This window comes from Colossoma macropomum, unplaced genomic scaffold (assembly GCF_904425465.1).
Source record: "Colossoma macropomum unplaced genomic scaffold, Colossoma_macropomum, whole genome shotgun sequence".
NCBI lineage: Eukaryota > Metazoa > Chordata > Actinopteri > Characiformes > Serrasalmidae > Colossoma > Colossoma macropomum.
In genome coordinates this window covers 11,118,343-11,134,382 of record NW_023494803.1, presented here as the reverse complement: position 1 = coordinate 11,134,382, position 16,040 = coordinate 11,118,343, and the positions used below count along the sequence as shown (strand labels likewise).

Sequence of the window (16,040 nt, the reverse complement as noted above, 5' to 3'; positions counted from 1 at the left end):
CTAGCTAGCCAAACTTGTGATATAACCCCTTTTCTTTTTAGTGTCTGAGTGTAAAATACTTTAACCTTGTTTATAATTGAATTTTCTGGCTGAAGTTTAGGTTTTAAATGAGAATCTTGGTGTACCGCTCTTCTTTCTTGTCTTTTGCTTGGTGGTTAGCCCAGCTGCTCTTTCTGACATTTATTGTTATGCTTGAAAAGGAAATTGCGTCAGTGAGTTCTGGGCAAGTTCTGTTGCTCAAGTTTACATTGATGTTTGCCAGTCCAATGGATCATCTAAAGTCCACTGCACACAGGCTGCACCACGTATCATCACAAATCACAGCCGTTAAGATGGTGCTAGGCATTTAGCTGAGGGGAAGTTGTGAAGCTAAGTCAACGAGGGCACACTGAAATGAGGTGATGTATTAAATTTACTCAATTTAAATGTGCACGTCATTTCCACATGAATAAAATATACTACATCTACATAATTACTGCCAAAACCAATGTAATATATTTGCATTATTTTTTTCTGTGCATGCTATAAACAGTATTGAAGCTGAAGGAGGGAATGAGAAGGTGCTTAATGTACACTCGTCCAGACAGTAAGGAGGCCTGTGAGGGTCATAAGAGTCCAGGTGATTTGCAGAGAGTTTGCAGAGGACAGAGCTTTGGGCCTGGTGTAGATGTAAGGGTGCTCCTGTGATTTAAAAGGAGAAATGGAGGTGAATTTGCTGACTTTATGATATGAAATAATGAAGATACAAAAATGTTGTTTTTACCTCTGATGGACAGATGAGTTCTACTGGATCTGAGAAACTATCGATCATCTGCTTCCCATCAGCAGGCTGAAACTGCGAGAGAGAGAAATGATCAACGTAATGATGACAGTAATAGTCTTCTGTAAAGATATACAGTGAATATAGGACATATACAGCCAACGCAGTTTGTACACCAGCCACTTTATCGGCTTAGCTCCACCTAATTAAACATCTAAATAATGGACCTATAAGGCAGGTGGAGCTTATGAACTTGCCAGACAGTGAGTGGAAGTACAAGCTAGGTGCTTCTAACAAAGCAGCCAGTGAGTCGAAGTACAAGGTGGGTGTTTCCAATAAAGTGGCCAGTTTTGGAAGTACAGGGTAGGTGTTTCTAATAAAGTGGCCAGTTTGGGGAAGTACAGGGTAGGCATTCCTAATAAAGTGGCCAGTGAGTGGAAGTATGAGTACAAGTACACTCATGCTTTAAGTACAACAGTATGGGGTGAGGTCTTTTCTGTGTAATCGTGTTCGGTGAGAAATATTAGTAAGCTGCATAAAATATATGTTTTACCATGTTGTTCCAGAGACCCTTGGCAAGTTCCTCATGACCCTTGATGGTGAAGTGGAAGCAGTCTGGAGTGAAGAAACTCAGGTCGATTGTGCCGTTCTGCAACAAGCCACAAACACACATCAGAGCACTGATCAGTCATCCAGTGTCAGAAGCTACTAGTGGTGCATAAATAGTGATTCAACTGCATAGATTTTGTAATGCTATCAATCAATTATAATAACATTCAATAAGGCATACACTCATTTTATGGCCATGAAAGCCAAGATTTTGTACAATAATAGTACTGTATATGCTTATTATACTATAATATACATTTAGTACAATCTCTGAAAGTTAGATTGAACTGACCGCTAGTCTGGGTGGCTTGGCGTGGGTCAGATATGGCTGAAGGACCACTGCGAAATCCTCTTTGAAGAAATGGTCACTGTCCAAGAGCTCCTCCAGCTTCCTCTGACGAAAGACAACGCACACACACACACTTATACGCAAACCAATTACTATTTATCAGTGTGCTGCACATGCAACTTATTTTCACTGCTAACACAGACAAAATGCTCTTACTACTGTTTAAGAGGAATAGTTTGGTGAAAAATTACACAACCTCCTCTTACAATAGCCAGAATTAATGACAAAATTCAGGCTTTGTTAGTCTACGTTTATAGATAGCAGTATGTCAATAAAAGCAATAGAACACGTGAGGGAGTGTGTTATCATGAAATAACATCACGACTGTGATTTGGTTGCTGTGATTTTATAGCGATAACACATAACCTCGAGTGTTCTGTTGCTTTTATACAACAGTTAAATTAATAAAGTAAGAAATTAATAAACTGGGCCATGAATGTGTCATTTAATATGTTTTAATGTTCGCAGCTCCTTCCGCCAAATTATAGTTCCTTAACAAGAAGCTTGTTGCTACGTCAGAGTAACGAGCTCCACTCACTCTGCACAGTCAGCGGTTTGTTCTCCAGCTCCACACAGACCAACTAACAGTTTGGGAATTTAGTGTAGACTCATCCTCAGAGTCTGACCTAATCGGCTGTCGGTCAAATGTGATCTTAAAAGTATCCATTTTCTGTTTGTGCACAAAGTAAGACGTAAAAACGTTGAAATAGCTTGAGCATCTCCAACAGCTGTCAAAGTCGTTGCTTAGCAACAGCGTCTCATCGGAGTGATACAGTGTTTATGAAAAACCTGTAATGTTATGGCAAAATAAGCACGGTTAGAACGCTTCTCAACCAATCATCTTGCATGGCTGGAACTGCTGTATAAAGTGACATTAAACATGTCTTGGCTGATCGTTTGGAGTAATGTGGAAAAAGTTTTTCATTGAACTATTCCTTAATATTATAATATTAGTTACTAGCAAATGACTTGTAACAGTAGCAGAACACTTTATGTTGCTAAACAGAACCACTTTCTTTAAAGAACCCTATACCGTAGTTTTTCCTTCATACATTAGAAACAGTTAACCATGCAATGAACCATTTGTCTCTTCAAGTGAGTTGTCAAGGTTCTATATACAGTAACCATTATTTTTGCCCTTAAAACATTTTTAAAGGATGTAGGGTTAAATCTAAACTCTACTGGCTATATTGTGTACATGTTCAGTACTGCTGACGTTATATACAATACTTTATTAAAAATAGACAAAATCCTCCAAATGGTTGCTCTCTTTCTCGATCCCTGAACAAGAAACAGATGCCAAATATCTAACTTAACTCAAATTCAGGCTTTCTAACTTTAGCTACTGTGACATCATCCAAGAGAAAAAGCTTTTGATTGTCCTATTTTCCATAGGACTGAATTCAGTGCAATGGGGACCAAGAGGTTGACGGATTTTGTCATGTTTTTACAATAAACAAAACATTTCCAATTGGCTTATGCATCATATTTAATAGTATTGGACTTGTACACTATTTTAAGGCATACAAATACTACTTAACAGTAAGGATCCCCTTTACATTTCATCTAAATATGTAAAGAATTAGATTGAACTGCACACCTGGAATTGCTGGTTGACTTCAGCCAGCTCTGCCAGTTCAGTTGAGTTCTCGTCAGGCAAGACCAAACAAGAACAGAAACTTCTACAGAGAGAGAGAAAAATGTGTTATAGTAGCATCGCCCAGGGACAGCAACCCAACCCATTTTGCCTGTTACCTGTCCCAGCTCCTAATCATCCAATTGATTGTCTTTAAAATAATGACTGACATGCAGAGACATGGGAAGTGGGGGTGCTGAGGGGGCTGCAGTCTGATTTCAGGACTAAAAACAACAACAACAACAACAACAACAATAATAATAATAATACAGAGATCTGAACTTTTTAATAATTTGACCATAGCAAAGACTCATGTTTGCTTATTTTAGAGAGGAATTTGCACATTTTTTTCTATTTGTATTTACTTTTTCAAGATCTACAGTAGCCATGAACTAAGCTAACACTGGGTCACTTCCCTTGACAACAGCTGGCTTCTTTGGGGGTCAACACACGCAGGCTGAGGTGCAAAGTGATAAAGTGTGTGCAGAGATAGAGGCCAGCTCTGAACCCCAAAGCAGCCTAATACTGTTTTAAAACTTAAAAAATCTAAAAATCTAAAATAATATTTACCTTTTTTCAACTGCTATATTTCCCGTTCAGTGTGCTTTCCTGTATTAAATCTCACTGTATGACAGTTGGTGTGACACAACTGGTACGACATATCAACAGTCTGATTAGTTGTCCTTTAGTTAATTTGCATAAAGTTTGTCTAGAATGAGAGACCACAAAGAGGATGTGTTGTGTCTCTCACCTCATTTTAGTGCAGTGTGACTCGTTCTGTTTGATGTAAAGTATTGAAAAGTTTTAAATGGAAAAAAGGCAAATAATTTTGCATGAAATCATCGTTCACGTCACGTAAATGCTGCTTAAAACTTTAGCACCCCCAACTCAAAACAACTTCCCTGCTGAAATGCCTCGTATCCAATCAAAATCTAAACTAAATCAAATCAATCAAACAAAAACTTGCCTCTAAACGGTACTCCTTCCAATAAGCAAAAAACACCACATAACTCACTCTAACAAACCTGCAGTGAAAACGGCAGTGGCCAGAGTTATTGAGCTGAGAAATGTGAAAAGGTGTTTCTGAGGAACATTTAATTAAACATACACTATTTTGATCATCTGGAGTTAGAGCTGTTTTTATTTTCTTCCTGAAGAAGCTGAAAAAGTGGAAGATCAAACTTACAGCTACGTGAAAACAACGTCTAAAAATCAGACTAACCCTGGCTCCAAGGTAAGCTAAACTTTACCTCATTATTAAAAATAGACTGATCTAATATCTAATAAATCTAATACACATTTTAATATGATGTCTAATTACAAATAATGTTAAAAAGCAAAGCTGAGATCTGTTAGCGCCTGCATTTGTGATCAAAAACATTCGTAAAGGTGTATTAGGTGTAAAAATATCAAAACAAGGTACAGTTAAGCCACAGTTCACCACTGCTTCGAGTTCAAAACATCAATACATAGGCCACAGCCAACAGACAGCAGATAACTGATAAACAACAGCACTCATTTTACAAGCTCAGCGTTCTGTTTATCTCTCACATAAACCACTTGAACGTGTATACATTGTAAATGAGTCTCAGAGAAGACTCCTGTCTCAACTGCATGTGAAAGTAGCAATACAGATGCTACCAGGCTGTCTGAGCTGAAAGTGTGGCATGGCAACAATAACTGAGGGAGGGTGGGAGGTGGGCAAACCATCAAATATGCTGTGTATTACTGACCGATATTCTCAATGTGTGTGTAAGAAATTACTTTTGAAGTATGCAGCCCAGGTTTGGCTTCTTCACTTCTCTCAGAGGCTTCATGGTAAGGATCTGCACCACGTTCACGATCATTCGAGGAACCTTTCAGATGGAGAGACACATGACATCAATATTATGACATGTATTGTATAATATCAACTCCATTCTAACACTGTGGAAATGCAACGAAGATGCACAAAGTTTCATACTTTAAAACTACTATAATTCCAGCTTTCTGAAGGGTATTTTATATTAAAAGTGCTTAAAGTAAACTATTCTTGCACATGGATTAGGCCTAGTCCTTGACTAAGTGTTGATTGCCCAAAATGCCCTGTAGTCTTGCATTTGTGTACTTTTTTGTAGGACTATTACATATAATAATATAATAATGTAATTCTATGACATTGTCCATTCCTGCTTTATTTACTGTATTTTGATACAGAATAAGTGCATGACAAAATAAATACACACAAAATAGATAAAGAATTACCTCGTTCATCATCATCTCTAGAGACTCGGTGAGGTAGTAGATAAAGCTGTCAGGGGAAAATATTGTCTACAAACAAACAAACAAACAGTGTTTCTTACACTGAGATATTTCACATTGAGACAGATATATATATTAGAAGGCAGCTGCTAGAAAGCATTATTTGTCAAAACACTAGGTCAACTTGTTATTGATATTAATATATAGGCCATAAAAAACTGTCAAGCTCACTCACATGGTTTATGAAGATTTGTATAGTTCACACCTGATTCTAAAAATTGTTACAATTAATAAATGATAACTCATTTTATTTAAGGCAAGAAGTTTGCGAGAGTCAACTATTATAATGGAATATATGTATGAATTTGACTTATGTAACTACGCTAAACAACTTTTATTGATTCAAGTAATTACACAAAAGCAACTAACTACAGTAAAGTATTTTCTCAAATGTAAATCATGTAATTACTCAAAATTAACTCAGGTATTTACTCAAACATAAGTCGTTTAATTACTCAAAAGTAAATCATGTAATTACTCAAAAATTACTCAAGTAATTACTTAAAAGTACCTCAAATAATTATTCAAAAGCTCAAGCAATTACTCAAAAATAAAGTATTCCTTAAAATTAACTCGTGCATTTACTTCAAAATAACTCAAGTAATTAGTCAAAAATAAAATATTACTCAAAAGTAACTCAAGTAAATCAAGCAATTACTTAATTATAACTCACACATTTACTCAAAAGTACGTCAAGTAATTACCTAACAGTAACTCAAGAATTTACTCATAAGTAAATCAAGTACTTAAAACTGAATTATGCATTTACTTAAAAGTAACTTATCACGCAAAAATAATTTGAGCATTATTACTTGAAAGTAACTTAATTAATTACTCCAAAATGGAAAACATCTCAATGTGGTATTGAATGAAGGCAGTTGATGGTGAAAAGGCAGACTTACTTTGTCTTTACAATAATCACAGATGTCATTCATTCCAATTAAGATAGTCACCAACTTCCAGTCCTCTTCAAAATTCAAACCCTAAAAAGGTCAAAACACAAATAGCCTGTGTGTATCTAGTTATCTTAGACAGCTATGAAAAATTGTGTAAAGCTATTAATCTTGGCAGTAAAACACTATATAACATTAGAACAAATACTAATAACACCCTTAAAACAGTAAAACAAAACAGGATTTTTTAAAGTTATGAATATGTAGGTTAGAGGACCACAGATTTAGTTTTTTGCTGCTCTCCAGCCATCACATGGATTTGCACCTGATTTACTTTAATGAAAGAGTGATTATTTTGTACGTGTGCTGAGTTACTGAAGGTCAATAGGAAATAATCAGATCTTACTGGGTAGGTCTTGAAGGTGTCGATCAAGTTTCTGGCCTGTTCAGAGAAATTTCTGGAAAGAAAATAACCAGCGTGTCTCATCAGCACCTACAGTAAAAACCCCACTACAAAAACGTGTGACATGTTGAAACATCTATATTTAAAATGTTAACATGATAGATGATGCAGCAGCCCTGCAGTAAGATCAGTCTGCGTGCCCTTTTCAAAGGGCATTAAACATCTATTGCCATAATAACAGTAATTACAGTAATAACATGATGATATAATTCTTAGTGGTTTGCATTTAAGGTACAAAGTGCCACATATCAAGGTCATCACTGTAAATTCAAACCAACCTATTAACACAAAAGCATGTTCATCAACTGAAATACATATCAAATTAGTCCAGATGAAGTCCAAGTGAAAATAATATCCACTGACATTAAAACTAAAACAGTATAACAATGTTGTGGACTTATGGCCGTACTGGATCATTCCACGCTGCTCTGGACCGGTTACAGTTTCTTTTTCCATCTGTTGCACTGCTAAATCAGAACCAGGAAATACCCAAGATAACTTCACAAATGAGTGGCTAACCGCTAACAGGCTAATAGCCACGCACCCACCACCCACCACAAAACTGGTTTGATACCGTCTGTCACTCCAACTCCAGTCTATCGGCTGTTCTCAGATTCTTTATCCTCTAAACGGGTGTTGTTTGAGCAACTGTTACTGAAACAGCCTGTACTGCGGATGTAGCCGGATAACTACACTAGCATTAGCATCGGCCAGCGGGGTACAGCTCAAAGCGCCACAGAACAAGTCTAATTTTTATCTTTCTATCACTTCAACATCAGTCATTCAAATATTGTGCTATCAGATACCAGTCTTTATCCTTTAAACAGTAGTACGGTTAGCTAACCGTGCCGAAAAAAAGCTAGCTGAGCCTTGTTTTAAGTGTTCCGTGTCGAACCGTGTCCATGTGGAAACGCCACTGGAATGGTTTCCCTCCATACTCTGAACCGTTCGGCCCTGCAGTGGAAAAGGATAGCTGCATAACTGCTTACATATGAAAAATGTCATTCAGTTTTACTGTACTGTTTTCTAAATATTGCAGACTCACTCTGTACTAAGAATATGCTGGAAGGCCTAAAACCCATTGCAACATTATTGTAACTGCCCATACAAATAATATATTATTAAAAATATTAACATGTTGATTAAACGTGGTTGGTTTAGGGAAGCGTCAAATTAAAGCTTAAAACTTTAAACTCCAAAAGCATTTACAGTACTGTTTAAAAGTTTGAAATGACTATTATTAATAAGACAAAAAGTTGTTGCAAAGGCATGTCAAACATTTTTAGATGTGTCCAAAATTCCGAACAAGCTGTAGTTGTTTCCAATATGTAACCTATATTGCATGTTATTTTTGAATGATCATTGAATGTTAACGATTTTTATTTCATTAATTGACACTCAATTCACAATGCACAAACTGGTCATGTTCCTTGACCAATCCCAAGCTTCGAGCACTGTAGATATGAATATATGATGTAATACCCTTTTCAGACACTAGTAGGTAAACATGTAGCGCTCACACTGTGTTGTGTCCAGTGACGGCTAAATTGAAACCAGTCTCGTTAAGAGTTGTGGGGTAGTTGTGTAAGGTCCGCACCGGGGCCGGGCCCAGGACATCCGGGTTAAAAAGTTTCACAATGTCTGAAAAAGATAGTGAGAAAGATACATTTAATAGAATCCAGCGCATATGTAGCATATATATATATATATATATATATATATATATATATACAAAATATACAATAAAACCTTGTATCTCCAAAATGAGAACTTTACAGGAGAAGGAAAAACATACTTTTTTAATGTAAGTCAACAGAACCAGACATTTCTTAGAGTTATTTTGGGCTGTTTCCTTTGGTGCATTCATCATGAAATTTACACACAATGTAAAGGCCAACAGGCATTTTCATATTATGTCAAAAATTGAAAAACGACAAAAATGGAGATATGAAGTTTTTTGTTGTGACAGTAAAAATATATTTCTCATCTGAACAGTAAGAGTTAACTTTATTATCTCTAACATTATTATTATTATTATTATTATTATTATTATTATTCAATTCTATCTCAGTAATATCATATCTTACTGGCAAGAGTGATAACATCCTGATATGTTCCATGACCCCCAATACTGCAAAGAGGGAGATAAAAGCAGGTGATTATGCAAAAACACAATCAATAAAACGTCAGTTTATTATTATGACCACTGGCCTTAATTAGTCTGCAGAGGAGAGTGAATATATCCCCTATCAGAGTTACAGAGCCACACGATACAGTATAGACAGAGCATTGATAGAGTGAGAGAGAGAAGTAGGCCTGTGAGGATTTTGTTCTTACTCTTCATTTATTCAACTACAATCTGAATAAATATGAAATTATCCCCAGCACTGCTACTGTTTACTGTTCAGGGCTGGATCTCAACAGACAACAGATGATTCTTAAATAGTAGAGCGAGCACCACACTGAACACTGAATCTTAACACTGAGATGCTTTTGGGAAACTGGGACCAGATTATAACATTATATATTATAATATATGTATACGTGTGTTGTAGCAGTAGAGCTATATACTTCCACTTGCATTATATAGTTATCACAGAGTTTTGTAATGTTATATATCATATCACATATCATTAAAACCAGTAATCACTCCATCCCTATTCCCCAGCCACTTACTGCACTCAATACTGTGGCATTTTCACCACTAAACAACAGGTAGTTTCAGTGAGTTTTGTGGAGTTGATTCCAGATTGTTGGAGCTTACCTCCATGATACGTGACGATACTCAAATGGCACTCCCAGGAGGTTAGAAGCATTGGCCGCAATGGCAGTCTGACAGAAAGACGGCGAAAAGATTCAGTGAGTTAGCACCACTGAAGATACTGACTCTAGCACCAACAAATAAAATAAAATAAAATAAAAGGTCAGCACAAGTAGCAAAGTCTAACTTACTTACTTTCTGATATTGCTTAAGAGTAACATACAGAACATTCTAAATCAATTGCTCAGCCACATAATGACCCTTCCAAAACACTACTACTATGAGAAACACGATTAATGTCATATTATGCACACCAACATGATGGACCACATCTGCCAAAATGAAGCATAAATAAAATTATAAATGAAATTCAATAATAAATAATAATCTTTACATAATTTGCAGATAAATAGTCAATCACTATATGTGCGAATAAATGTAAAAGCCATGTTTTAATACTCTATGTAGTGCACTTATTAGGAAGAAGCCATTGAGCTGCTTACAGTCAGAGAATCTCCCAAAGCTGCGATGACTTTGATGTCCGCTGCTTTCACTCGCTCCACTGCAACACAGTCATGACACACAGGCTAAACTTAGAAACACTGATTAAAGGGATGTTTTGGCTAAAACTACTAACATAGTTAGCACTGAATGAACAACATAGGAGCACAAAACCTAGCAGTTAGCATTATAGTTATCATTTTTTGGTTAAAATCATGTTAAGATTAGTTATAGACTTGTAAGAGTCAGGTATAGAGATAAATGTTACCTGAGTCAGATATAGAGATAAATGTTTCCTGAGTCAGATATAGAGATAAATGTTTCCTGAGTCAGGTATAGAGATAAATGTTACCTGAAGCAGGTATAGAGGTGAGTTCTACCTGAGACTAATATATAGGGGAGTGTTAACTGAGGCAAGTATAGAGATAAGTGTTATCTGAGTCAGTTACAGAGGTGACTGTTACCTGAATCAGGTATACAGGAGACTACTAACTGGAAAAGGTACAGATATTACTGTTACCTGAGGCAGGTATAGAGGAGAGTGGTACCCAGATCAAGCATAGAGGAGAGTGGTATCTGAGGTAGTGAGTCCACTGTTACCTGAGGCACGGATAGAAATTACTGCTACCTCAGTCAGGTATAGAGATGAGTGTTACCTGAGGCAGGTATAGAGATGAGAGTTAACCTGGGTCAGGTATAGAGATGAGTCTTACCTGAGTCAGGTACAGAGGTGACTGTTACCTCAGTCAGGTATAGAGATAAATGTTACCTGAGACAGGTATACAGGGGACTATTACCTGAGTCAAGTATAGAGATGAATATTACCTGAGGCAGGTATAGAAGTGAGTGTTACCTGAGGCAGGTATAGAGATGAGTCTTACCTGAGTCAGGTATAGAGATGATTGTTACCTGAGTCAGGTATAGAGATAAAGGTTACCTGAGACACATATATCGGGGAGTGTTATCTGATTGAAGAATAGAGATGAATGTTACCTAGGGCAGGTATAGAAGTGAGTGTTACCTGAGTCAGGTAGAGAGGTGAGTGTTACTTGACACTGATATGGAGGTGATTGTTACCTGAGTCTGGTATAGAAATAAATGTTACCTGAGACAGATATATAGGGGAGTGTTACCTGACTGAAGCACATACATGAGTGTTACCTGAGGCAAGTATAGAAGTGTTACCTGAGGCAGGTCTAGAGATAAGTGTTACCTGAGTCAGGTATAGAAGTGAGTGTTACCTGAGTCAGGTATAGAGGTGACTGTTACCTGAGGCAGGTGTAGAAATGTTACCCGAGGCAGGTCTAGAGATGAGTGTTACCTGAGGAAGGTACAGAAGTGAGTGTTACCTGAGGTGGGCACGGTGGGGGAGGGGCTCATGTCTGGACATTGGAATGGAGGGTGCTGGAAGCTCTGGGGCTGAATTTTTCCTGGTTGCTCCTGCAAGAATCAACATGTTATTTCCTGTCTGCAACCCACAGCCGCTTAAAATGGCAACTCAGTCACAAGAGCCATAATTGAAAGAGTATAAAGTGGCAAAGCAAGGAAGACAGAGGCAGAAGTGTAGTTTGGTAATGCCAATTTTGTTGCAACAGATTTCCTTTCTACTGTTGGTCCACATCATACAGTAAACTGTAGCAGTGCACGCACAGCTAATTTCATACCTAACTGAGCTCTTCCTGACTGTAGTGTTTTAAGGCCTCTTCATATTCATTCCACCAGTCTCCTTTAGGACAAACAAGAACAAAACATACACATAACAAATTTAACAGACTTTCACAGAGGCCAGAAATGTTGAAACGTGGTCAAAAACAAGAAAAAAACGACTCTAGAACAATGCTACAGTTTACTGTATAATGCGTCTGCTAAATGCTGTAAATGTAAATGTAAATGCTAATTTCTACTAGTGCCCCTATGGAATTCTAGTATTATGTTAGCACTAAGCTAATGCCAATGCGTATGAACATTTTTGGTCATTCTAGTTTAAACCAGAACATTGAAACCTTGTAGATTATGTTCTACTTGAAGCTTGTAATATATTACCATATATTTGTAGCTTTTGTGTATCAGTTTTACAGTGACTTTTTCAGTAAATAGCCCTGACAGAGCTGTCACTGCTGTTTTCCTTTCCTAACTAACCAGAATCTGCTATAATTACAGTCAGTGACATATCTAGAACTTCCAGAAGGTCTAGAGTGATGTTTTTCCCACCCACTGTAAATCAAAGTGTGATTGGTTGATTCCTCTGCTACTTCTTGATTATGAGTGTTATGAGAAAAAAAAAAGAAAAACTGGCAAAATGGCTGCAGAAGCAACCAAAGAAACCCACAAATGAGGCTATTATCTCCGTTAAAAATCACAATAACCATTGTATTATTTTTGTTTTATGTCATTTGAAAGTATTATGGTCCTTTTTTTTCAATATAAGACTAAAAACTTGCTTGGAGTATCCTCATGTCTCGGTAGCTATCTAGCTAAATTTCCTGTTCCACCTTAAATGGTGCAGCAGCTCTGATGCCTGAAGCTCCAGAATGTAACTGCTGCTCCATTTAAGGTGGAATGGGAAAATTTGTTATATTCGAGATATTCGGCGAATATCTGACTTCAGCTTCACTTCACTGAAGAATTAGGGGCAGGCAATAATAAATAATTGTTGTGTCCCCCCTCTTTGTATGCAAATGATTCCCTAAATTACACTAAAGACCAGCAGCAGCTTTACTGCTCCTCTGCTATCACTGCAGACTGGCAGGGTTGCCTACAGAGCAGCGCTAGTAGCCTGTTAAGAGAGTAATGTTCTTTATTTGAGGGTCCCATTTCGTAGAGGATGGTTTCAACCACTACCCTATGTAACTCAGTTTCAGGGGGCAAGGTGACCCTCAAAAACAAGGGGTAGGGGTATAAGAATTGGGATAGAGGCAAGCTCCTGAAGTCTTAACCAATAGGAGAGCTTACTTGGCTGCATCTACCTAGATACCACAAAGAAAATCAACAAATCAAGAGTATTATTACCATATACACTCATTTTCATTGAAAAATATTCCATCTTATGGAATCTTATGAAGACTAGTTCATTTTCTGATGGATTCTTTGGCACTAACAACATTGTCATTAGATGTAGAAACATTCAGTTTTTTCTCTATGCATAAATGAGTGAAACTCATTGGAAGACATTTGTGTCAGTTGACAACTTTATGCTGTCAGTTTTTAAGGTAGTAATACTACGGCTACTACTATTATTATTAACAACAATAACATTGTTTTATTTATATAACACCTTTCCAAATCTTAAGGTTGCATTACAGTGCATCAAAAACAAGGCCAACAAGTGCATGAATATCACAAGAAAAACAAAGGTAAACAAGGTTTCAAATGAAAAACAACACCAAGCAATACCCAACGAAGATGCACAGTAGTGAGAGTCATGGGTAAAACAAGAAAAAGAAACAAAACAATAAATACAGGTCAGATACTCAGTAGAAAAAAAACATGACACGCTTTCAGGTCAGATTTGAAAGAGGAGATAGGTGAGAAGTTTCTACCAGAGTGATTATCACAGTTTGATCAGACATGCAAACAAATTACTAATATTTGTTGAAAGATAATCAAACATCTGAAGCATCCAGCCTGGTCCTCATACACATGGACTAGTCTGCATGATTTTCACTCACCATTTACACAGCACAGGAGAACATGTGTGGTGACGGCCAGTATGAAAAACTTCATGATTTCTGATCCTCTGCGTCAAGTATAACTATCTGCATGGAGTCTCAGTGTGCTCTTCAGAGACGGCTCATCTACTGTGACCATTTATCAGCAACACCCTCTGTTTAATCTGTAATGATAAAATATGCCTGGCTGAGGGCCATTAAACATGGCAAAGTGCAGAATGATAGGCAGATAATCATTAGTGAAGATAATAGGCTGAAATAGCCTAAATATACCGGTGCAAGTTCACTTTTTGTACCTCCTGGTGGTGCTTATAGAAAGTACAGCCTCTACATGCACTAGTGTATATGGGTGAGTGTGGAAGAGAGAGGGCAATTCCACCAATTTTTCAAAATGTCTGCATAATTTTGACATTGACTGCAACACAAAAAAAGCCATTTTATTTAAAATCCAAAACCACCAGTGAACCTACACGTGTCTTCTGAGTTTTAAAAGTAGATGATGGTAAAAAGTTGATGATGGTAAAATAGTTGATGATGGTAAAATAGTGATAAATCTGAAAAAATAAGTTTTCTTTGGGGACTATTTTACCTTACAACTCCTTGCATATATCCCTCCACCAAAAATATGTTTACAAATATGCTAGACCACAAAACTTTCATAAAACTATATCTCAGGCAGTATATTCATAACTATTTTATGTAATAACCTTCTATGATGCTATTATATTAAAATTTCTATCTTAAAGGAACTTCTAACAAAAAACAACAAAAAATCTGCATATTTGAACTGTTAAGATGTAAACAAAGTCATTTAGAGTGGACTGGCGTGAAATGCTCTGTTCTAGAGAAACTTACAGAGCCAGAGTTGTTCACAATGGTGGTGATAGGAACCAGACGTCCACCTCTAAAAGCTCCCTCACAGAAAGTTATTACATGATCTTTCAGCTGTATATCTCAATCTATATTTAAATACTAGATCTAAAAGCTGAACTTAGCAACTGAATACAGGCATCTTTAATAACCCTAACATCATCCAAAACAATACATTGAAAATAATGACAATGGCAAAGTAAATACTTTGAGATTTGGGCAAGGCGGTCCTTGGAGCAAAATTACTTAAAGCTCATTAAAAGGTTAAAAGATAACTTAAATAATTGACTGTTAAAGACAATAAAGGGCCAATAATATATATAGATTCTGAGTATGAAATTCTGAATTGGACAACATATACAGGGAGGAATCTGAAATAAAGCTCAAATATCTAGAGTAAACATACTATGAATCACAAGGGCTTCTGCAAAAACAACAGACTTGAAATGCCATTTACAAGATAATAAATCCACAAACAGGCATGATTTCACATAATCCAGATGACATAGAAAGGGCCCTCTTATCTTATTATAGAACACTCTATTCACAGACAACTCAGGGAAACCCCCCCGACTGTTAAGGTGTTTCTTGATACCTTGGATCTGCCATCAATTGGGACACACCAAAATGCATTATTAACCGAGGAAATCACAGCAGGGGTTAGATTATAATTAATAATTTAATAAAATAACAAGACCCCAGGAAGTGATGGGTACCTTGCAGAATAGTTTAAGATCTTGAGGTGTGAAATTTGACCACTATCATTATCCTCATTTAATTGGTCTCCTAAGGAAGCAGATATCCCTCATCCCTCATAGGCATCAATCTCAGACGTCCCTATAGAAGGAAAAGATAAAGAATTGTGCAGTTCATATAGACCAGTATCCATTCTGAAAGTGGATTATACCCACTCACTAACTCTTCATTTAAGCCACTCATCCTCCTGGGTCATGGGGCAGGGGATCCTCCCTTAACCTCAGTAACCAAAAGATCAGCTTTTTGACCATCCTAGGACAGGACGATGACCCTACAAGCCTAGCTGAGTTGTAGTAGCAAAAGGACTACTACCAGAGAGGCAGGCCCTGTTTACACAAACCACCTCAGGAGTGCTGATCTAGAATCAGTTTTTGAGGAATCAGATCTGAGATCAGTTGTTTAACTCTGGGTTGAGCTCAGCTTACTACTACTATCCAATACTACTGCATGAAGCTGGACACTACTAGCTAGTC

General features: G+C 37.0%; 1 protein-coding gene across 1 annotated transcript; it reads right to left on the bottom strand.

Annotated features, from left to right (window-relative positions):
- Positions 1-392: 392 nt before the first annotated feature.
- On the bottom strand, positions 393-14,060 carry LOC118824111 (phospholipase B1, membrane-associated-like). Its single transcript, XM_036594058.1, has 16 exons — positions 13,942-14,060; positions 11,938-11,999; positions 11,623-11,713; positions 10,276-10,334; positions 9,776-9,843; positions 9,099-9,142; positions 8,532-8,652; positions 6,955-7,006; positions 6,558-6,638; positions 5,599-5,664; positions 5,119-5,210; positions 3,319-3,400; positions 1,662-1,763; positions 1,314-1,409; positions 764-835; positions 393-681 (listed from the first exon to the last, which is right to left on the bottom strand). Exons 3-16 carry the CDS (start codon positions 11,651-11,653, stop codon positions 565-567), a joined length of 1,083 nt encoding a protein of 360 aa, XP_036449951.1. The 5' UTR covers positions 11,654-11,713; positions 11,938-11,999; positions 13,942-14,060; the 3' UTR covers positions 393-564.
- Positions 14,061-16,040: the final 1,980 nt, after the last annotated feature.